This window comes from Sminthopsis crassicaudata, chromosome 6 (genome assembly GCF_048593235.1).
Source record: "Sminthopsis crassicaudata isolate SCR6 chromosome 6, ASM4859323v1, whole genome shotgun sequence".
NCBI classification, from domain to species: Eukaryota; Metazoa; Chordata; class Mammalia; order Dasyuromorphia; family Dasyuridae; genus Sminthopsis; species Sminthopsis crassicaudata.
This window is the reverse complement of record NC_133622.1, coordinates 117,834,674-117,858,293: the sequence shown is the minus strand read 5'-3', so window position 1 is coordinate 117,858,293 and position 23,620 is coordinate 117,834,674. Positions and strand designations below refer to the sequence as shown.

General features: G+C 36.1%; 1 protein-coding gene across 5 annotated transcripts in view; it reads right to left on the bottom strand.

Annotated features, from left to right (window-relative positions):
* Positions 1-1,206: 1,206 nt before the first annotated feature.
* CFI (complement factor I) overlaps positions 1,207-23,620 on the bottom strand; it is a 39,763-nt gene continuing 17,349 nt past the window's right edge. For 2 of the 5 annotated variants that reach the window (XM_074274061.1, XM_074274062.1), the window contains exons 8-14: positions 20,238-20,267; positions 17,715-17,750; positions 15,364-15,467; positions 11,369-11,472; positions 9,678-9,955; positions 4,388-4,492; positions 1,207-1,670 (exon numbers count right to left, since the gene is read on the bottom strand). In XM_074274061.1, the coding sequence (XP_074130162.1) occupies positions 1,453-1,670; positions 4,388-4,492; positions 9,678-9,955; positions 11,369-11,472; positions 15,364-15,467; positions 17,715-17,750; positions 20,238-20,267 (875 nt within the window). In that variant the 3' untranslated portion in view covers positions 1,207-1,452. Of the gene's footprint in view, positions 1,671-4,387; positions 4,493-9,677; positions 9,956-11,368; positions 11,473-15,363; positions 15,468-17,714; positions 17,751-20,211; positions 20,268-23,620 lie in introns of all 5 variants that reach the window. The other 3 variants (XM_074274064.1, XM_074274063.1, XM_074274065.1) reach the window with 2 other exon arrangements.

Here is a 23,620-nt window from a genome sequence, read left to right as displayed (position 1 = left end):
AATCAGGGCTGTCCCAGCCCCCATGGGATCTGAGCCAATTTGGGACTCCACCCACAGGCCCCTTTAGCTAAATCTCTCATTATAAAAGAGCCAAGCTGGAGTCCTCTCTTTACAGAGGTTCCTAACATGGCAGCCTTACACCTGGCATGCCAAAGGATCTCTGCCCACTGGAACACTGGTTCCAGTGCCCTTTTCTCTTTACTTAACACCTTTTACTAACTAGACTTTAACTTTATTCCAAATCCCAAAATAAATCTCTTTTATCAATTTAGGTTTTTGGGTCTGTAAATTCCTTTACAGGGGACTCTTGTGCTGCCACTAGACCTCATTTAATTCCCTATACTTGTGCTGAATCCAAAGGGTTGCAGGGGAGCTCTTTTTGACACCCTGTACCCCGAACTTGCCACTAGACCTCAATTAAACTCTAATTTCATTCAGGTACCCCAATTCTAAACCTCATCAAAGCAGGTTCCAACTTAAGCCTTTTAAAAAGAAAAGCTAAAGTCACTTAGGTTTAAGATAGATTCAATAGAGCCAGTACAGATTTGTGACCTCTTGAGTCAATTTGCAATCCATAACATCCCTTTAGTTCTTTATATGTGAATTTAGATGAACTGAGGTTCCTATCCGAGTTGGGACAGAAGCTGAAGTAAAATGAGTTATTCATATTGTCCAAATACACCATGTTGAACTCATGTGACTCCAATGTGAAACCAGAGGTTAGTGGTTTACAGTCCTTTAGTGGTTTCCAATCAATCCTCAATCCCTTTTCCTACTCATTATTTATCTCATATTCCCTAACAATATTAGTTCCTTCTTGAATCTTCTTCCCAATTTAAACATCCTAGTTCTTTCAACTATTCTTCACATGATATGAATTCAAGGCCTTTTGCCATCTTAGCTTGTGTTATGAGTTTCTTTTAAGGATATTATAGCATTCAGAACTGATCTCAGTCCTCTAGAGATATGTATGCTTCTGACCAGTACACAGTGCAGAGTTATAGAAGTACAGACCTTATTCCTGTAAGCTATGACTCTCTTAATATAGTCCAAAACCAATTTTTTGACTTGCTAAATGACAATGTTGATATTGAGTTTGCAGACTTCTAAGATCTTCAGATCTTTTCCTCACAAATGACTATCTAGCCAATTGGATTCCTTCAATCCTGTATTTTTGAAGTTAATTTTTTGAACCCAAGTATAAGATTTTATATTATTGGCATACATGCAAAAGTGTTTATTTTGAGGACTTTTCAGTAAACTTAGTATGGCATTTATTCAGGCACAAATTTTATAAGGAACAGGAAAAAAAAACTATAAAACATGGTTTTAAGTTTTTTTTGTGGCTTTTGAAAGTTTTTTTGTCTTTAAAAGTTAATAATTACATATTGTTTTATTTAGGTAAAAGTGGGAATTCTGACTGTAAAAAAAAAACACAAGGAAGCCACACTATCATACATTGTATTGAGAAATAAAAGACCTTCCCACATGATGACTAATCCAGTCAAAATAGTTGGATACTTTAGTGTAAACACCAGGGAATTCAGGTTTTCCACAGTTTTCACCCCAGCTCACAATGCCCCAAACATAAGACACATTGTTGGAATTCATACAGACCAAGGGTCCTCCAGAATCCCCTTTACAAGCATCTATAGAACCATCATCTGTTCCTAAACAGAAAAAAGAGAAAAAAATGAATGTTCCTCTTTTATTTTCACTTGAAAATTATGACTTCACTCTCTCATTACAATTCCATTGGGATTTAAACTTTCTTTTTTCAGGAAATTTATTTATTTTTAATCATGAATCATGTTGGGAAAGAAAAATCAGATCAAAAGGGAAAAGCCATGGGAGAGATTAAAAAAAATAGAAAAAAGAAGTAAACATAGTATATATTGGTTTAGTCTCCTTAGTTCTTTTTCTGGATGCAGATGGCATTTTCTGTCCAAAGTCTATTGGGACTGCTTTGGATCACTGAACCACTGAGAAGAACCAAGTCTTTCATAACTGATCATTGCACATTCTTGCTGTTATTGTGTACAATATATTCCCAGTTCTGCTTGTTTCGCTCAATATCAGTTTATATAAACCTTTCCCAGCCTTTCTAAAATCAGCTTATTCATCATTTTTAACAGAACAATAATAATATTCCATTATCTTCATTTACCACAACTTGTTCAACTATTCCCCAATTGATGAGCATCTACTCATTTTCCAATTCTTTGCTATCACAAAAAGAGTTGTTACAAATATTTTTGCATATGTGGGTTTTTTCCTCCTTTAAGATTTCTTTGAGATATAGACCCAGTAATGCCACTGCTGGGTCAAAGAATATGCACAGTTTTATAGCCTTTTGGGCAAATTCCAAATTGTTCTCCAGAATGGTTGGATTATTTCACAATTCTACCAACAATGTATCAGTGTCCCAGTTTTCCTACATCCCCTCCAACATTTATCATTATCTGAAAGGTGTGAGGGGTACCTCTGAGTTGTTTTAATTTGCATTTCTCTAATTAGTGATTTAAGACAATTTTTTCATACAATTATAGATGACTTTAATTTCTTCATCTGAAAATTGTTCATATCCTTTGGCCATTTATCAATTGGAGAATGACTTGTAGTCTTACAAATTTGACAAGAGTTCTTTATACATTTCAGAAATGAGACCTTTATCGGAAACACTGGCAGTAAAGATTTTTTCCTAGCTTTGTACTTCCCTTTTGGATTTATACTTTCTTACACTGTCCAGTGAGGATTGAAGGTGTTGGTCCTTTGCTTACATTGTCTGTCTGGGACCACAATATACTAGTTCATATTTCTGAAGCATTTGAAGATTTACCATTTTTTGTATAAGAAGTCCATGTAGGATATAGTGTATTATCATTTCTATTTCATAGATGAAAAGATTAAGGCTCAGAAAAATGAAGTGACTTGTTCACAGTCAAAATCTTAATAAATGTTAGTTGTGAATCTAGGAAACTTTGCAGTTACTAGTGCAACTTAAATTTTCTGCTGCTAAGTTCACTGTTCTTTCCACCAATATAATGCATTGCCCCTGGCCCCTGCCAAAAGCTGAACATTCCTAACTTTATATTCACTTCTCCATCTTGGTAAGCACTATACACTTGCTGACTCTTACTTGATTTAGATAGAAATCTGGTACTGGGTCAATAATCTTGAAGTGTTCCAGCAATGTATTCTGGGCAATGGGATTATCTGGGTAAAAAGAAACCTCTTTTTCTCTCTCTTTTATCCCTACATCTAAGAAGTAGCCTATATTCTCTTTCTCCCCATATTCATGGCTCACTAGCACCCTAAAAAATGATTTATGGATACTAATAACAGGAAATAGCATTCATATCATGCTTTGAGGCTTGTGTAGTACTTTACACATATTTAATCTCATTTGATCCTCATGACAACCCTTTGAGGTAGGTGCTAACATCATTGAGTATGATGGAAACTGAGGCTGACAGAGGTTAAGTGATTTACCTTGGATTACACAACCAGTAGGAGTCAGGAAAACCCAAGTTCAATACAGTTCTAGTCTGGCACTCTATTCACTAATAAAATAGTGTCCTATGACATAGAAACCTACCTGTTTCTCTTATATGCTTAATATATGTTTAAGTTAAATTGAGCCAAAACTTTTATTAAGCTGAATCCTATAAACTAAGATGATAGTTCTGGTTTATCATAGAACTTTGAGAATTTATGGTCCATAAGACCATATCTGCAAATATTTTAAGTGAGGATTTCAGAATGCTGGACAGATATGCTGGTCACTAGTTCAGTATACTAGCAGACTGATAGAAAGGTTTAGATCTACTGAAAGTAGGAGGGACGTTGCATGTGGTAAAATAGTATTTCATTCTATATTGGTTCCCAGCCTGGTTTCAACCCCTTGGAACAAGATGCCTCTCCTAGGATAAGCTTATTACCTCTATTCTCACCACCACACTCTATATTCTTGATTGACACCTAATTTTAGATTTGATTGATACCACTTCTCTTGCCTCCCCTCAGACTAGAAGGTTGATTATCAAATTCTTCCTTTCTTTATACCTTTCTTTATAGAGGGAAGTCTAAACTCACTCCATTTTGCATCTGCTGCCCTGTCTGGTTTCAACTTCAAACAAGATTCCCCCCACCCCCCACCCCCTATGTCTTATTTCTCCCTTTCTACTTCCCCCACCCTTTCTTTTTGATGCCTCCTCTTTTAGATTGTAAACTTGAGGACAGGGATTATCTTCCTTTTTATTACCTGTATTCTCAGAGCCTGGTACATAGTGGGTACTTAATGTTTATTAGACTGGATTGGATTAGTACTCAACGTAAGCAGACACAAATGCAGAGTAATATAACCAAAAGATACCTCAGTGCTTACCTGCACATTCCATTTCCTTCTCAAAGAAGCGATTTGAGTAATATTTAGAACAGTTGCCTATCAGCTGGACTTCACCCCATTTGAGCTTAAAAATATTTTTATTCTCTAAAAAAAAGAAAAAAAGAAAAGTGTTTTGTGGATGGTTGACAAATATAAAGGAGTACAAACTCTCCCAAATTAACAGAACACAAAAGATAAATATGTGGCTATGAAATATAAGCACTGGAAATGGACCTTTGATTTCACTGAGAAAGGGATCTCCTAGATGAGAAAACACCTACTATTTTTTTCCTTTATTTTTAAAATTAATTTTATAATTATAACTTTTTTTTGACAGTACATATGCACGGGTAATTTTTTACATTATCCCTTGCACTCACTTCTGTTCTGAATTTTCCCCTCCTTCCCTCCACCCCCTCCCCTAGATGGCAGGCAGTCTTATACATATTAAATATCTTATAGTATGTCCTAGATACAATACACGTATGCAGAAACGAATTTCTTGTTGCACCAGAAGAATTGGATTCAGAAGGTAAAAAATAACCTGGGAGGAAAAGCAAAAATGCAAACAGTTTACACTCATTTCCCAGTGTTCCTTCTCTGGGTGTATCTGATTCTGTCTATCACTGATCAATTGGAACTGAATTAGACCTTCTCTTTGTTGAAGATATCTACTTCCATCAGAATACATCCTCATATAGTATTATTGTTGAAGTGTATAATGATCTCCTGGTTCTGCTCATTTCACTTAGTATCACTTCATGTAAGTCTCTCCAAGCCTCTCTGTATTCATCCTGTTGGTCATTTCTTACAGAACAATAACATTCCATACATTCATATACCACAATTTACCCAACCATTCTACAATTGAAGCATCCATTCATTTTCCAGATTCAAAAAGGGCCACCACAAACATTTTTGCACATACAGGTCCCTTTCCCTTCTTTAGTATTTCCTTGGGATATAAGCCCAGTAGTAGCACTGCTGGATCAAAGGGTTTGAAAACTTTTTTGGGCATAATTCCAGATTGCTGTCCAGAATGGTTGGATTCTTTCACAACTCCACCAACTATGTGCCAGTGTCCCAGGAAAACGCCTACTATTGAAGCAGGTCAGCATCTTTTCTGAAATTAAGAAATTAAACAGCTTGCTCAGGATCATACACACTTGCCCAATATGGATCAGAGGCAGGCCTTAAACCTAGATCTTCATGTTTGTGAGCCTAGCTCCCTTTCCACTGTCACCTTTATTTTTAAAATAATTTATCATCTGCTAAGTGAAATGAACAGAACCAGGAAATCATTGTACATGGCAATAGTAAGACTATACGATGATCAATTCTGATGGATGTGGCTCTTCTCAATAACGAGACGATTCAGACAAGTTTTGATGATTTTGTGATGCTGACAGCCATCTACACCCAAGAGAGATGACTGTGGGGACTGAGTGTGGATCACAACATAGCATTTTCACTTCTTTTGTTATTGTTTGCTTGAATTTTATTTTCTTTCTTATTTTTTTCCTTTTTGATCTGATTTTTCTTGTGCAGCAAGATAATTGCCTATATTGGATTTACATTAAAATATTTATGATAAAAAAATTTATCAGTTGCAAAATGAAGGGGTTGGACCAAGATGATCTCTAAGGTCTATAGATCTGATTGGCTATCCTATTAGCCAATTTTAACCATCTACTCCAATTTTTTTTTTCTATTTTCCTGCTAATATGAAGAATTAAATTTAAGGGAGTATTGTGGACCCTAGTTATTTATCAAAGAAATAAGTGGTGACACCAATTGTTGTTTAGTTGTGTCCAACTTTTCTTTGTTACCCTATTTGGAGTTTCCTTGGCAAAGATTGCCAAGAAAGTGGTTGCCTATTTTCTTCCTTAGCTCATTTTACATGCAGGAAAACTGAGGCAAATAGTGAATGACTTGCTCAGTGTCACAGAGCTAGTTATTTGAGACCAGTTTTAAACACAGGAAGATGAATTTTCCTTACTAACTAAGCATGCTATTCAGTGCACTACCTAGCCTCCTTAATACCTGTCATTATCAGTAGGATGTAAATTCATTGAAGATAGGGAGTATGTTATTTTTGTCTTTGTATATCTAGCACTAAGTCCAGGACCTTACACATAGTAAGGGCTTAATTAATACCTGTTAGTTTATTACTTCATTCAGAATTTCTTGTATTTCCTGGAATGTGTCAGGATGAAAAGAGTTGTTTTTGTTTTTAAAGTGCAGAATTATAGTGAGAACCAATAGGAATGTACCAATATATATATGCCATTATATTTCTGTGGCAGAGTATGCAATAGTGAGTCTTATATTTTTAGTCTTTTTCCCCAAATTTAAGAATTGGAACCTAAGCCACTTGGGGAGCACCTTTACTTCATGGAAATACAGCCCAAGAATTGTTCTTTGCCAATCCCATCAAATGTAAGCTCCTTAGGGTAAGAACTAATTTTATTTTGTTCTTGCTCTATATCTAGCACAATGACTGGTATGTAGTAGCTACTTAATAAATGCTTGTTGATTGATTGGTTGATTTCGAGAAAAAAATGTGATAACTGAAAAGGCCAAGTAGAAGTAGCTGGATATATTTAAGATTTCTGTTACAAAAGATGGAGGAAGGGAATTTAAAGAGACAGAGAAAAGTCAAGAATTCAGTTCAACAAGTATTGGACAGTAGGCTAAAATATGGATGAACACACAAAAAAAGTTTAGCCATGGGTGTACACTGAACTGTTGGGAAGATATTCAAGTAAAGTATTTGGAATGAATGAAAAGAATAAATAAATAGAAGAAATCTAATTCTTCAAATCGGAAAATTATGCAAATCAGAGGTCTTTTAGGCCCTGTGCACACTCAGAAGTTGCTTATGTACATTGTAATAAGGGACTATAAACATTAGTAGAGTTTTGAGGCAGTTCCCCATGTGGAAGAAGTTGGAGAGACTGCTTTCAAGAGATCTGTGACGACATACAATAAACTTTAGAGCATATATATAGACATTATGTAATAGGTCGTCAGCAAACCACCTTTTGATTTTACAGACTTTTTGATTGTTGTAATTCTAACCATACCAGATACCACATTTAAAAGTTATTAGTTGGTCTCAGCCCTCCTTGTGTCTGATTTTGCTCTTCTGCTGTCTTCCTCTAATCGCTGTGAAGGGAATGGGCAAAGACTTTGTCCACACCTGAGGCTACCTTATTGCCCTGTGAAAAGGATTCTTGGTTTTTTTTGGCTAAGACTTTGTTTTTATTTTAGGTGAAGGCTACAATCTTTTGAGTTTTGAAAAATCAGAAAAGGAAACAATCTGGGAATTTATGGGTTCAGTAGTCAAGGTTATATAGGGTTTTGCAGTTGGTCCAGCATCAATGGGAGTACTGAAGAGAAATCTTAGGACTTAGCTTACTAGCAGCTCACATAAGTAGGTCATCTGACAGTGATGCTAGATTTGGATATAAAGTTGGTGAGACCCATGTTATGTAGAAACTGTTTTAAGTCTGAGCCTGATCTTACTATTGAGATGGCTGGGGGGAAAATTTTGTCCTTATTGGTAGTACAATGGCTAGAACTGTGGGCCAAGATCAAGAACTGAGTTCAAAGCTGGTTTCAGATACTTATAAGTTGTGTGACCTTGTGCAAGTTAAATAACCTCTGTCTGCCTCAGTTTCTTCAATTTTAAAATGAGGATAATATTTAATAGCATCTAATAATATTCCTGGATGAGGATAGTAGTAGCATTCTAAGGTTGTTGTGAAAATAAAATGAAATAATGTTTTTTAAAAAGTGCTTAGCATAGTGCCTAGCACATAGTAGGTACTATAAAAATGTTTATTCTATTCCCATATCCCTCCTTCCCTTATTATTTTCAAAATAAATATCCCTTTTTAAGAACTAATCTATATTCCCGAATTAAATGAAACTGGGTCCAGTTGCTAGTCACTGGCTAACAGTGAGGAGAACATAATGGGAATGGGGGCTCAAGCATTAGAAAAAACCTTCATGGGTACTTCTAGAATCCTGAAGGGGAGCTGTAACCAGCATTACTCTGGGATTGAAGCCTGGAGAGTACCACTTAGTCCGGAAAATTTTAAAAGGTTTAAGGAACTTAAACTTTTTGTCTCTTTTCTGTACTTTTAAATTTCTGTGCACGTGAACTTGAATAAAAGTGATAGACTATCTTCATTTTTGCTTCAAAGGATCCCTTTTTCTTATTAGCTCATAGTGACTCAGGATAATTCCAATGAACTAGTGATGGAAAGAACCATCTGCATCTAGAAAGAGGATTGTAGGGATTGAATGTGGATCACAACATAGTATTTTTAACATTTTTGTTTGCTTACTTTTTTTCTAATTTTTTTCCCCTTTTGATCTGATTTTTCTTGTGTAGCATGATAAATGTGGAAATATATATATTAAAGAATTGTACATGTTTACATTTAGGGGTGAAAGGAAGGGAAGAAGAAACATTTGGAACACAAGATTTTGCCAGGGTGAATGTTGAAAACTATCTTTGCATGTATTTTGAAAGTTAAAAACTATTATTAATTAAAAAAAAGAAATCCTGGCTTGGGGCAGTTTAGCCCAGGAAGTTCAGACAGGAGAGTCAGATCTCACTCCTCCACTGTGCTGCCAGGATACTCAGGAACTGTTAGCATAGACAGCAGGGGAAGCAGGACTCTTTCTTGGGAGTAGCCCAGGGGATGTTCATGGTTGCCAACTCCAAAGTAAAAATGAGGTTATTAATAAAGTCTCACAAATGCTTGTAGAAACTTTTAAAAAAATTAGCTCATGCACAATCTTCTGCATGCTGCCTTTCCTGGATCAACTACTTTCTTCCAAACTACCTCGTATACATTTACATTTATCTACTTTATGATCATGTTGCATTTATTCATATATAGTCTTGTCTTCTTCATTAGAAGGTAAGCTCCTATATGTAGAGTTTATTTTATTCTTTATAGCATCACCTGTGTCTAACCTATGTCTAGAATACAATAGATATTTAATAAATATTTTATTTATACATATTTGAATATTTTAAAAATGTTTCCCCATGTTTTTCCAATACCTTCAATAGGCCATGATAATTTTATGTCTCCTTATAAGAATTACTCTGTAATAGGTCCTTCAGAAGAGGAGCTACATTTAACAACTTTTAGCATTCTGATAGCATTTTTCTTCCTTGAAGACAATTAAGTTGCCTACAATATAAAACTTATTTTCTGCATAGCTGTCACCTCCTTGTATGTTGTTTAATAAATAACAAAAGAAATACCTTCATCCCGTCCTAAGCCAGAAACAAAGCACTTATCACCAGGTCTGAAGAGATATTTGGACCAGGGGACACAAGCAGGGGCAGTATTCACCAGCTCACATGTGGTTTTAGTTGGGTGTTTTTGCATTTCTATCAAAGCAATGTCATTTTGATAGGTGACTCCACTGTACTGTTCATGGATTATCACTCGATTGACCCTCTGGATTCCAGCTCCACTGTTAACTTTTATCCAGTCTAGTAATCCTGTCCATATTTGATACCGATGTGCTATATTTTTTCTACAAGATAAAATGGAAAATATTTACTAGAATATATAAACATTTAATTAATTTCTTTATTCTTCCCTTTTTAAAAGGGATTTTTTTTTCATATTTCCCAAATGTTCTTTCTCTTCATTAGCCCTGAGACCATGTGGCTGCCATTATATGGAATACAAGTTTAAAAAATTGACTTTCTCTTGCATTCACAATTCGGGGAGGGAGAGAATGAGAGGTTAGAAGGAGAGATGACTGACTTTCATTAACTGGCATAATAGCACAAAGTTTATATTATCTTTTCATAATGATGACAATTTTCACAATTAGCTTACATATATACAAATGTATATAAATGTATATATATATGCATATATACATATATATATATATATCCATACACATAAAGGGAGGTTGAGAGAAAGAGGAAAAGGGGGGGGGGAGAGAGAGACACACACACACACACACACACACACACACACACACACACAGAATATATGCCTTAAAGCTTAGAAATGAGAGAAATGGAACTGAAGTTGTCATTTTTGTTCCTAAAGTGTTCATTCTGATCTTGCCATTTGGGTAGTAAATAAGATTCTCTGAGTTTTTAATCTTTTTCTGTGTTTGGCAGTTTAATTAAGAGCTGGGAATACAAAGAAAAGCAAAATATAGTCTCTGCCCAAGAGGAGTTCACATTTTAATGCGGGATACAATAAGTAAAACAACTAGGGTACAAAGAAAATATATACAAAGTAGATTGAAGGTAATCTCCAAGGGAAGGCACTAGTATTGAAGGAAACAAGAAAAGGAATACAAGGTAGAATTTGCACTGAATCTTGAAAGAAGCCATGGAGTTCATGAGGAAGAATCAAGAGAAGAAAACATTATAGTGCTAAAGTCTACTTGAACTAGCTTGGGAGAGCAGACTGTTAAATTCTCCTGGTAACCACCTTACACTTCAGAAGCAGGAAAAATATATAAGTCAAGGCTTAATTTACTGTTTTGTTACTTCTCTAGACTTCAGTGATGGAGAAAGTGTGTTGTGGATACTATTTTTTGGTAATACAGTAAAATATTTATGATTAGAAGCAATGAAAAGATGTAGAGGCTGAAAATGAAGGTCATTTATGAGTCTGGTGAAATCTATGGGTCCTTTCTTAGAATGTTTTAAAATATATAAAATTCATAGGTTTACAAAGGAAACAAAAATGTTAAATACAATTATCAAAATAGATAATTTTTTAAAAGTTTATGGACTCCAAGTTAAGAGTTCTTGCTCCAGAGTTTGTCTGGGACACTCTAGCTATATCTACTAATTATGAGAAAGTGATGAATTTTTTATTTTTTCAATTTTTTTCCAATTGCTCATATATGCCTTTTCTACCATTACCTTTTTGTTCTAATTTCATTGCTCCACGTTATTAAAAATATTTTTACCTGACACAATGTGCAGCAGTCAGGACCCAACAGCCACCAATATAGATTCCTCCACAGTGGATTTTATCACCTTCTTTAATTGCTACCTGCCATGGGAATTGCCCCTATAAAAAATATCTGGAGAGTTATAGTTGTAGTGACATGGGGCAATTAATGATAAAATCCCTCAAATTCCCAAGTGTATCTTCTCTATGAGACCCTTAGATTTTTTATTACATACTCGCCTCAGATTTATTTTCCAATCTACCCTTCTCTAGAAAAATCTATATGGTAAAGACCCTTTATTCAAGTATGTGGTTTGGGTTTTATTATGTTACCCTTAACTCTTTTTTTCTCCTTCAGCATCCATTGATCAATTAGCAATTCCCCTGGTATAATAACAATTATTATTATTAAATTGCAATATGTATATTTATATGCAAATATAACAGTAATTATGTATAATTCCTCAGTACAATCTCAAATTTCTCTGGTTCTCTCAATTTATGCAGCATCTACAATCCCTTATTAATTTCCAACTGGACTATTTTAATAGTTCTCAAAAATTTTCCATGCCTCCAATCTTTTTCTTCTCCAAGATATACTCAATATAGCTGCTAAATTGATGTTCCTAAACCATAGACCTAATCGTGTCATCCTATTGATATAAACTGAGATCTTTTGGGGGAAAATGATATAAATTGTGTCTTCTTTAACCTTTGGAGGGGCTGGATGTCCATTTGGGGAGACTCTCAAATTCTGGGAAAAGCACACCTTTCCCAGACAATGCCCTTCCCAAGTTAAGTGGTCTCATTCAATTGGAGATGTTGGCCCATGGCACAGTCACTAGTTCTTTACTGAGTGGCTCAAACTGCTCCCAGCTCCCAGGCCAAATTTTACTCAATATAATCAAAAGTTCTGTTAACCCACCTCTGCCAAATTCCTAATCAGAAGTTTTGCCAGATAAGAAAGCTTTCTTCTTAGTGAAAATAAAAATTCTCTTTTTGCCACACAGACTTTGGGTTGCGTATTCTTTCACAAAGAATCTGCGACACCAGTCAGAGGGGATCTCTCTTCCTCATTTCTCCTGCCTCATCTTTTTGTGGCCTGGTATGAGGATCCCCAAGAGCCTGATCGAGGTAAGCCCCTTTTTGCTGGTGGCCTATTCTATAGTTAGGAGGGAGAAAATCTGAGTCTAGGGATGTTCCAACTGGAATTCCTGTGCTTTGACAAAAAGTTCCCTTAATCAGGGAGTGTTTTTGTCTCCCCCCCCCTCTGTCTCTCTGTCTCTCTGTCTCTCTGTCTCTCTTCTCTCTCTCTCTCTCTCTCTCGTCTCTTCTCTCCTCTCGTCTCTCTCGTCTCTCGTCTCTCTCCTTCGTCGTCTCTCGTCTCTCTCTCTCTCTCTCCTCTCTCTCGACTCCTAGAAGAACGAATCAGGAAATCTGGTGCTTGTGGCAAAATGGGGCAGTCCATTTCCATTCCTAAAGATTTTAGGAATCCTTTAGGCTGTCTCTTAAAAAAAAATTCAGCTTGAAAGATCTCAAGACTAAAAAACTCATTTACTTTTGCAATGTTTCCTAACCTCAATATATCTTGGAGAACCAGGAAAAATGGCCCATTAATGGTTAAATTAACTACAGCACCATCCAGCAGCTTGATTTGTTTTGCTTTGCAAGTCAAGTGAACTGAAATTCCCTATGTCCAAGCCTTTATGGCCTTATCTCAAGATCCGGAATTAAGACAATACTGCAGAATGCTGCTGGTAAGATTTATTGTAGGGGAACTGAAGGAAGATACTTCCCCTGCTCCCCATTGCAGTCCTTATCAGAAGGCCTGCAAATCTCTTCCAAAACCACCCTCTTATTCAAAAACAGGACCTTAGTCCCACAATACCCGATCCTCCTCACCTCCTGAACCAGGTTCTGAAGTCATCCAGTTCCCACTCCTCAGTCCTTCTCACATAAGGTGTGGGATCCCTTTTTCTTCAATCCGATTCCTCCCACCTCCTGAACTAGATTCTGAGGCTGCCCAATTCCTACTCCTCAGTTCTTCTCATACAAGGAGTAGGACCCTCCCCTTTCTCCTCCTCAGGAGCCTGATTCAGCCACCCTTTCTAAACTCTGCCCCTGAGGGAAATAGCAGACTTTTGGGGAGGAACACTGGGAGTACAAGTACCCTTCTCAATGTCAGATTTTTCCCAAATTAAGGAAAGACTGGGCTGGTACTCTGAGGACCCCACAAAGTATATTGAGGGGTTTAAAGCCATTGTCCTCCAATTCGATCTTTCCTGATATCATTATTTCTTCCTATATAAGAGAAAAAGAGGATCTGGGGATGACGTCTGCATCCTCCTCTTCTGGTAGTACCTCCCAGGGGCTGATGCTGTGCCTGTCTCAGATTTAGGGAGATCACTCAAGGAGCTGTGGAAATCTTGTCCTCTTTCAGGGCTGTCTTGTAGTGGGTTCTAAGGAAATACACTAATCTGGACCTCACTTCTCCAGAGGGCACCACTGTTCTCAGCATGCATTTTATTAACCAATCTGCCCGAGATATAGGAGTAAGTTGCAGAAGTTAGCCTTGGGCCCTCAAACTCCCATGACCCAGCTGTTAGAAACAGCTTTTAGAGTCTTTAATAACAGGGACCAAGCTGCAGTAGAGGAGGAAGACCACAGGGCCAGAGCAAGATATAAAGAGCAGTCCCACCTCTTGGCTGCTGTTATTTCTGGGAACAAAGGAGTTTGTGCTTTAGGTGTTATGGAAATTGTTCGAGGAAATGGTTTCCTTACCCTGAGTTCAAGCAGGGGGGACTGCCAACAGGGGACAAGCTGTCCCCAATGCCCTACCCTCCAGCAGAAGTTCGGGGTTTGGTCAAGCTCCCTCTTGCTCCACCATGACATCAGAACCCTGGCTACCCCTGCATGTGGCTGATAGGACCATTGAATTTCTTTTTGCTATGGGGGAGACTTCTCCTTCTTTCTCAGTCTGTCACTCTGGTCTCACTTGCTCCTCCCCACACAGAATGGGAATTGCAGGGGAACTTAAGAACTGTCTTTAAACTCTCCTCTGCCTTGCCAGCTTGGTGACCTGTCATTTAAATGCTTATTTCTTATTATTCCCTCCTATTCTGCTCTCTTTTTGGGGCGTGATTTGATGATGAAATTGGGGACCTAATTTTCTCTTCTCAGACCTTCAGATAACCTTTTTGTGCTGTTCCCAAAGCTCTGCTATATTTCCTCTGAAATCTGGGAGAAAATAGATTTCTCTGCTCTAGCCTTAGCCAGGATTGAGAGTCTCCCCAAAGGGGACACAGTTTACATTCAGCCCCCCCCAAGGTTAAAGGGGAAACAATTTACATCATCCCCCCTCCAAAAAAAAATAGCTCAGTTTACATCACTATGACTAAAAAAATATTCAATGACTTCCTTTACAGCCTTTGGAACAAATTGTCCATTTGGCATGTAAAGTCCTTGTGAAGACCAAGTTAGCACCCTGGATACTTTAGAATCAGCTGGAGTCAGGATAAGCAAAAATCCTTGGTCTTTATTCTTGGTCTTTAGGGGTAGAAGTGAATTGGATGGACGCAGGATCTCCACGACCTCTCCTCTTTGACTACTGCCCAAAAGTGACTCTGGCTAGTCTTACTCCAGCCCCTAGACCCTCCTACAATTCTCTGTATACACCAATTATCAAGCCATCACAGAATAGTGGGAAGGGCCATTTTCCAAGAATATGCTAATAGAGTATTGTCCAATTGGTAATTAGCCTTAAGTGCTCGGGGGACTATTTCTTTTTTGTTTTTGAACAGCCTCAGCACTATGCTTAGGGCTCTCTGGGGAGTAAGGGCTTAATGTTTGTTAAATTGAATCCAATTATCACCTGCCATCTAGGGGAGGGGTGGGACAAAGGGAGAGAAAAAAAAATTAGAATACAGTTTTGTAAGGTGAATTTTGAAAATTATCCACGTATATATTTTGAAAATAAAAAGCTTTAATTTTAAAAAAATTGACTCTAATTACCTTAGTTGCAATCTTTCCCCCAACGATTCGTTTCCTTCGAATATGTGTATTGTTTCTAACACCACAACTTATTTTGGGTAAAAGAGACTTCAATAATTTTCTATCTTTTGAGGGGAAAAAAAAAAGATAATGGCATTATCAAATTGAACTTAGTCATTTCTTGATTATCCCCACTAATAGAAGAGGTCAAAATCACAGGCAATGCAATGCCATTGTATTTGCAAATTATATTTGAAATTTTAGAACATTACGTAATTGCACAGAGGATATTTTCTTGATTTTCGTTTTCTTGGTTAAGATTTCACATTTAATTTTCTAAGTACACAGTAACTGAGGGGAGGATGGCCTAGAAAAATATTGGTTATGAAAAAAATCTAGACTAGAATTAAAAACGTATAATCCTCTTGCAGATACTAGAGTTGACTATATGCACACTCTACAATAATACTACTATGTTTATATTTTAAATTATTAAAGCATTACTTTATTAGTTTAACAATGATCTAAGCCATCAGGAATGGTCTCAAAAAAAAAAAAAAAAGACAATTCTATGGCAAAATGCTTCTTTTTTTAAGGGTAAACTGTTCCATCTGACTGAATTTAATGTCAATATCTATTTCAGAAGCAATTTTTAATTGTAAAGATGGAAGACTGAGAGAAACATTATTTTGTAAAGCTATGAACCTAGTTAGATTATTCAGATGGAAACAAAACTGTTCTTGAATACTAACTCCAGTAATAGCTAACATTTATATAGTACATATTATGTTCTTGGCACTATGTTAAGTTATTTACAATTATGATTTCATTTGATTCTCACAACAAGCCTGGAAGATAGACATTATTGATGGGATTCTGATTATGCTCCCAGACCAGATCTGCCCCTCCCCAGTTCAAACATACAAATCCTCAATAGCTATCTGACAGGCACAAGTATAGGTCTACATGATCCATCATCTATCAAGTCTTAGACATACTACAGAAAGAAACTAATAATATAGTATAGAACCAACAAGGTGTAGACCAGGATATTAAATTAATTAATCTTTCCCCTGTAATAGTACCTGTATCCTATCCTTTTTTTTTTTCTTGAAGAGTAGAAAATAACAGTTAAGTACAGAGATATTTCTGTCTTTCTTTAAACAGATCAAGGAGGCAGATAGCTGATGCAATAACTATTGCATGAATACTAAGAATGACTTGCCTCAAATCAAAAAGATTCATCTTCCTGAGTTCAAATCTGGCCTTAAATACTCACTAGCTGTGTGATCCTTGGCAAGTCACTTAATTCTCCCTCAATTTACTCATCTGTAAAATGAGTTGGAGAAGGAAATGGTAAACCATTCTAGTGTCTTTGCCAAGAAAAGCCTAAATGGTTTCATAAAGAGTCAGATATAACTGAAAAAGATTGAATAACAACAACAAATCAAACATCATAGTCCTGGAATAATCCAAATTTTAAATGACCCAAAGCCAAATGGAGAGGTATAGAGCATGTTTATTGAAACAGATCTATGGAATGAAATGTGGAAAAGGAGATAGTTTCTGAATCAAAAATATAGGATAGCTCATGAATAACATAAACACAACATTAATATGCACAAATTATTAAAACAAAGCCTCCAGGGTAGATCACAGGACTACAAGTTTAGAGGTACAAGGATCTTAGTGATCACCTAGTCCAAAGCCCTCATTTTACAAATTAGAAAACTGAGGCTTGGAGAGAACAATTTGCTCAAGTTTCCTGGATTGGTTAGGAGGTGGCACAGGGAGTAGAGTAGGATGTGATATGGGAAGATGTGAAGGCTGAGAATTCCAATTCCACCTCAGTCATATGCTAGCTGTGTGACTCCTGGCTAAATTACTTAATGCCTGCTTCCATTTCCTCATCTGTAATAATAAGGATAATAATACCATCATCTCCCAGGGCTGCTGTGAGGATCAAATTAGATTATATTTATAAAGTGCTTTGCCAATCTTAAAACACTATATAAATGCTAACTATTATTACTGTTATTATTACATAGGTAGTAGAAACAGATCTAGAATGTAAGATCTCTCTCTAGAATTCCTTCCCCATCATTCTTTGTTATATCACTTAATTTTATATATGAGAAAACTGAATCTCTGTAGAGGATTTATGGGAGGGCAAAAGCAAGAACTGCACATAATGAGAAGGTGGGAATAGAGTAGGGAAGGAAGAATTCACAAGATGACAGATCCATCAAAGTTTCAAAAATATAGATCAATAAAATTATTCATTATTATAAATGCATGCGTGCTCGTGACAGATACATCAATATGCACAGCTTGACTAATAAGCAACAAGCAGAAAGCTTTAAATAACTTACCCTCATCCATATTAACATTCAGTATTTCATCTTGTTCTACAAAAAAAATTCAAACTTATTTGCACATATGAAATTGAAATAATTTAAGCTTTAATACTCTAGACATTTTATAATTTCATAATGACTTTCCTATAAACTTGTCCTCCCTTAAAAACAAAACTGAAAAAAATCTTTCTTTCACCTTCATTCTTGATCTATATAAGGTAAGATCTGCGCAGTTATGGATGATTACCCAGAAATTTTGGTGACTTTGGACAAGAGAATCATTACTTTACAGGCCCTCTAATTCAATCCACTCATGTCACAGTTGAAAAAAACTGAAGCCCAGAGAGATTAAATGCCCAAGACACATAGTGTCCTGATTTTCTTTTTTTCTTTTTTTTTTTTTTTTTTTTTGGTGAGGCTGGGGTTAAGTGACTTGCCCAGGGTCACACAGCCAGGAAGTGTTAAGTGTCTGAGACCAGATTTGAACTTAGGTCCTCCTGAATTCAAGGCTGGTGCCACCTAGCTGCCCCCTTGTGTCCTGATTTTCATATTAGACAAATGGAATAGGTAATAAAAGGAACTTACAGTTCTTTACTAAGAGATAATGCCCTTTTCTAAACTACTGTTTGATCAAGTTTGACACTTGAAAGGTGTCACCATACTTAAATATTTAATATGTGAATCATATAAACATAAAATACATATAATCATATGTAAATCATATAAATCATATAAAATCATCTTATCTCATCAAGGGATTTTTTTGCTTTTTTTGGACGAAAACTCTGTTTTCATCTGTTGTCCTCAACAGTCCCCAGCACTGATCGAGGAATTTCCTCACTGGTAATTACTTCCCTACTTTTAAGAGTAGTTACTTCTGGTGAGAAATTTCTTCAATCAATGTTAACTAACACCTTCTTTATAATTTACAGTCTTAGTGAGTTGTCTAGAATTCTGAGATTAAAGTGATTTGCCAAGCTGTAAAGGAGTGCTGAATCTTCATCATATAAAAAGCTTCCTCTGGATGGCCTGTCTTGAATCCAAGTCTTACTGGTTTCCAAACTGGCTCTCTATCCATTATACATTTCCTTTCTGCCTAAGAGTGTGTATATACATTTCATTCTTCAGGCCTCTAATATGCAGGAGGCAAATACAAACTCCATCTTTTTCCTTTTATATTCTTTTAAAATAACAAATGACAAATGAGGCAGCAAGATGATGCATGAATAGAGTACTGGGCCTGAGTTCAAATTTAGCCTCAGTCATTTCCTCACTGTGTGACCCTAGGCAAGTCACTTAACCCATTTGCCTCAGTTTCCTCACCTATAAAACGAGCTGGAGAAGAAAAGGACAAATCATTCAAGTATTCCTCCCAAGAAAACCTAAAAAGGGGTCATGAAAAGTTGGTCATGATTGAACAACAAAATGCCAACAGTTAATTTTGTGTTCGTTTATTTTTTTTTTTATTTTTAAAGCTTTTTTATTTTCAAAACATATGCACAGATAATTTTTCAAAATTGACCCTTGCATAGCTTTGTGTTTCATATTTTCCCCTCCTTGTCCCCACCCTCTCCTCTAGATGGCAAACAATCTAATATATGTTATCACTGTAATGTTTTACAACATTTTAATTATCAACATGAGGTCTGAATATCTAATATCCACTGTTATGTCTCTTAAGGCAAGGATACAAAAGTGGAGATGGTAGTCCTAAAGGATGATAGCATAGCCATGATGCTATTTTGTTTCCTCACTCTTATATTCTCCAGAGTAGACTGCTGAAGGTACCTTATTATTTGTGATAGGTATTACTCCAGGCCACTCACTAGACTTCTGAGGCACTACTGAGAACTCTTAGGGTCTTTATAAGGTCATGCCATCAGAAACAGGACCTCAGTGTTAGAATGGATTTTAGAGGCCATGTAGGCCAAAGCAGACTGAATCAAAATCCCTTTTTGGTTAAGAGCATCATAGATTTAGAGCTATAATTTAACTTAGAGGTAATCAAATTCAATGTCTTAATTTTACAGAGAAGGAAACTGAGGCCTTCAGAAGCTAGATGACTTAGAATCTTAGTCACAGCTCTAGAGTTGGAAGAGGCATTGGAGGCTGTATAGTCCAGTGTGGGTTGAAAACAGCAGAGCTAGGATTTGGACCCAAATACTTTGATTTGCAATCCAGTGCTCTTTCCATTATGTCACACAGTATGCCAGTTAAGTAGGCATCTGGTCTTTGCTTGGGGATCTCCAATGAAGGGAAACCTAATACCTCAGGGCTATTTCTGGTGGCTCTTATTATTAGCAAGTTTTCTCTTAAACCAAGCTTAAATTTGCCTTTTTGTTGCTATTCAATGGTTGTTGCCCCACAAAGTTGGAGTTTGTTTTTTTTTTTTTTTTTTAACTATTGATTACTCTAAAAATAAAAGAATTTATAGGAAGGAATTATAAACAGGTTAAGTCTCTTTAAAAAAATTCTATGCTCATGGACATCAAATCTACATAGAATTTTTTACTCTAAATAAAAGTAATGATACTTTACCTTGGACTTCATGTTCAGAATTTCTAGTACCTGAAAGTAAACCATCAAAATATCACAAAACATAAAAAAACACAATGAAGAGAAAACCAATCAAATCATGCTCAGATGCAGCAAACAATGGGGTTTTATATATATATATATATATGTATATATATATATATATATATATATATATACCAAATCTGATATGCCATGGAGTAGAATGACCTTATAAATTCAAAAAGTCAAAAGCTCATTATGCATATATGAATCAAAGTCTAGAGTAGAGGCCTGCATCATGGTTATCCATATAAGCCATCGGCCGAATTAAATAGGAGACAGAGGTTAGGAAGAAATCTCTCAGGGACCCAGATAGCAAGACTTGTAGAACTGTTGCTGATCTCCACTGGTAGAATAGATCAGTGAAACCACAATTCTAGATAAATATACACAGCCATCCATTCATATATACATCTTGTGTTCTATTTATACAATATAAAATAATGTATATGTACTCTTTCAAATATTGTTCAAAATGTTGGTTTTAGTACTATCTAATAAATGGTGAAATAAATGTAATATTTACTTTGAACTGAAGTTGAGGCTGTCAAGTCCAATATAATAAAGCAAGATGAAATATATATATAATGTCAATATAATATTATATGATGAAAAATGACCCCAATTATAGATCACATGGATTTATTTAAGCCAAATTTGAAGAAAAATGTAAATAATAATACTGTATTTATAATTGTTAAATTTTCTATATACTATTTAGAATGGCAAGAGAAACTACAGAATGGATTATTTGGGTTAATATTAAATGAAAATTGTATTTGATGTACTTTTAGGAATGCTGTTAGCATTGCTTTAGACTAATTCTAGAAGAGCTTGGCAGAGCAATGAGTCAGATGGAAAACAGGATTGACACAGACCCTGAGTGCTCATTAGGACCAGGATAATGATGAATGGAGTAAAAAACAAGATCCCATTAAAGGTTAAAGCAATGAGGGGAAAGCATGTCCTACACATTCCCTAATCTATCCATCCATCAGCTCTTCAGGCTCTGGTCCCTACCCTGTCCAAAAATTCATGAATTTACTAATTTTACATATGCAGTTATTTCCAGAAAAGGTTGAATGTGGGAGTGTTATAAAGAATCACCAGAAATTTTGGCCAAGTTGGTTGTGGTTTTAACTACATGTAGAATATCAGGTTTAGATTTAGATTTAGAGGAAAAAACATTTTAAGCTCCAGACTTTACCAAGAGGCCCGATAGAGTAAAAGAACCAATACTGATCCTTTCTCTCATGTATCACACAAGCTATCAATCCACAAAGACAAAAACAAAACAGTCCCTGCTCATCAGGAGCTTACATTTTGTCAAAGGAGTCTATATATAGAAAAATAAACATATACAAAACATATACAAAAACATTCTGAAGATGATTGGGTTTTTTTGGGGGGTGGGGTGGGAGAGACAACTGCAATTTAAGAAAGGATCCAGAAAGCCTCATATAAAGGAGATATTTGAGCTAAGTTTGTAAGGGTATCTCCCTACTTGCAAATAGGGCACTAGAGGAGTAGCTGGGCAAGTATCTTGCCCAAGGGTGGAGCCAAGATGGCAGAATAATTTGCCAATCTCTCCCTTAAACCGCTCAAAATTCCTTTGAATAATAACTCTAAACAAATTTCAGAGCATCAGAACACTCAAAAAGATGGAGTAAAACATTTTTCAGCCAAAGTCAATTTAGAAAGTCAGCAGAAAATGTCTGGGATATCAGGGTGGGAATCCAGCATGCAGTTCTGGTGTAGGCTGTGCCAGTGCAGCCCCAGCCCCAGCCCCAGCCCTAGCCCCATGCCAGTAAGCAGACCCTGGAAGGTCAGCAAAATAAGTCTGTGGCAACAGGGTGGGAGTCCAGTGTGTAATCCCCAGCTCAGGCTGTGCCAACAAAGCCCCCGATCCCGACCCTGATCTTAGCTCCGGCCCCAGCACCAGCAAAGCAGGACCCTGTTGCTTTAGTACATTGGATCTTACAACTACAGTTGAGCACTCTTAACAGCTCCAGGGCAGAAAAAAAGAACTTGTGGTCAGGTCTGTAGAAGTATCTCTGAAAACAGCTGTGCAAAATCCTTGAAGCTTGGGACAATGTACCCTCCACCCTAGAAACAGAGCCCTACTTTAACAAAGAGTTAAAAGCCAAGTAATAGGCTAGAAAAATGAGCAGACAACAAAAAAAGTTTCTGACCATAAAAAGTTACTATAGTGACAATGAAGATCAAAACACATACTCCAAAGACCTCTATCAAAAATAAGAATTGGACTCAGACCATGGAAGAACTCAAAAGAGATTTTGAAAATCACATTAAGAGAGAGAGAAGAAAAATTAAGAAAAGAATTGAGAGAGGTGGAAAAGGAAATACAAAAAAAGCTAATGAAGAGAAGAATGCCTTAAAAAGCAAAACTAATTGGGAAAGGAGATATAACAGCTCATTGTGGAAAATTTCTTAAACATTAGAACTGAGCAAATGGAATCTAATAACTTTGTGAGAAATATAATAAAACCATTACAAAAAAAATTAGAAAAAAAAGGAAAATATCTCATTGGAAAAACAATTGACCTAGAAAAATAGATCCAGGAGAGATAGGTTAAAAATTATGGTCTACATGAAAGTCACAATAAAAAAAAAAGTGCTTGGAGATCATCTTTCAAGAAATTATCAGTCTTGATATTGTAGAACCAGAAGGCAAAATAGAAATGGAAAGAATTCACTGATCACCTCCTAAAGAAGAAAATATTGCAAGCATCCAGAAATAAACCATTTAAGCATAGTGGAACCACAGTCAGAATAACATAAGGTTTTTCACTAAAGAATGGGAGGGATTGGAATATGATATTCTGGAGAGCAATGGAACTATGATTACAACCAAGAATCACCTACCCAGCAAAACTGAGTAAAATCCTTTAGAGGAAAAGTGGAAATTCAATGTTTTCAAGTATTTATGATAAAAAGACCAAAGCTGAATGGAAAATTTGATTTTCAAATACGGACTTAGGAGAAACATAAGGAGGTAGTAAGGATAGTGATATAATAAGGGACTTAATAAGGGTTATCTGTTTATCTTCCTACATGGGAAGATGATATTTATAACTCAGAATTTTCTCATTATTATATTATATTGAAAGAGTATATATAGAGGGCATAGGTATGAGTTGAATATGAAGGGATAATAGATTTAAAAAATGATGAAATTAAGGGGTGAGATAGAAGAATAAACTGGGAGAAAGGGAAAAGGAGAAGTTGAATAATGTAAATTATCTGCCACAAAAAAACCAAAACAAAACAGGCAAGAAAAAACTTTTATAGTAGAGGGGGAGGAATGAGTTCAAATAACTTAA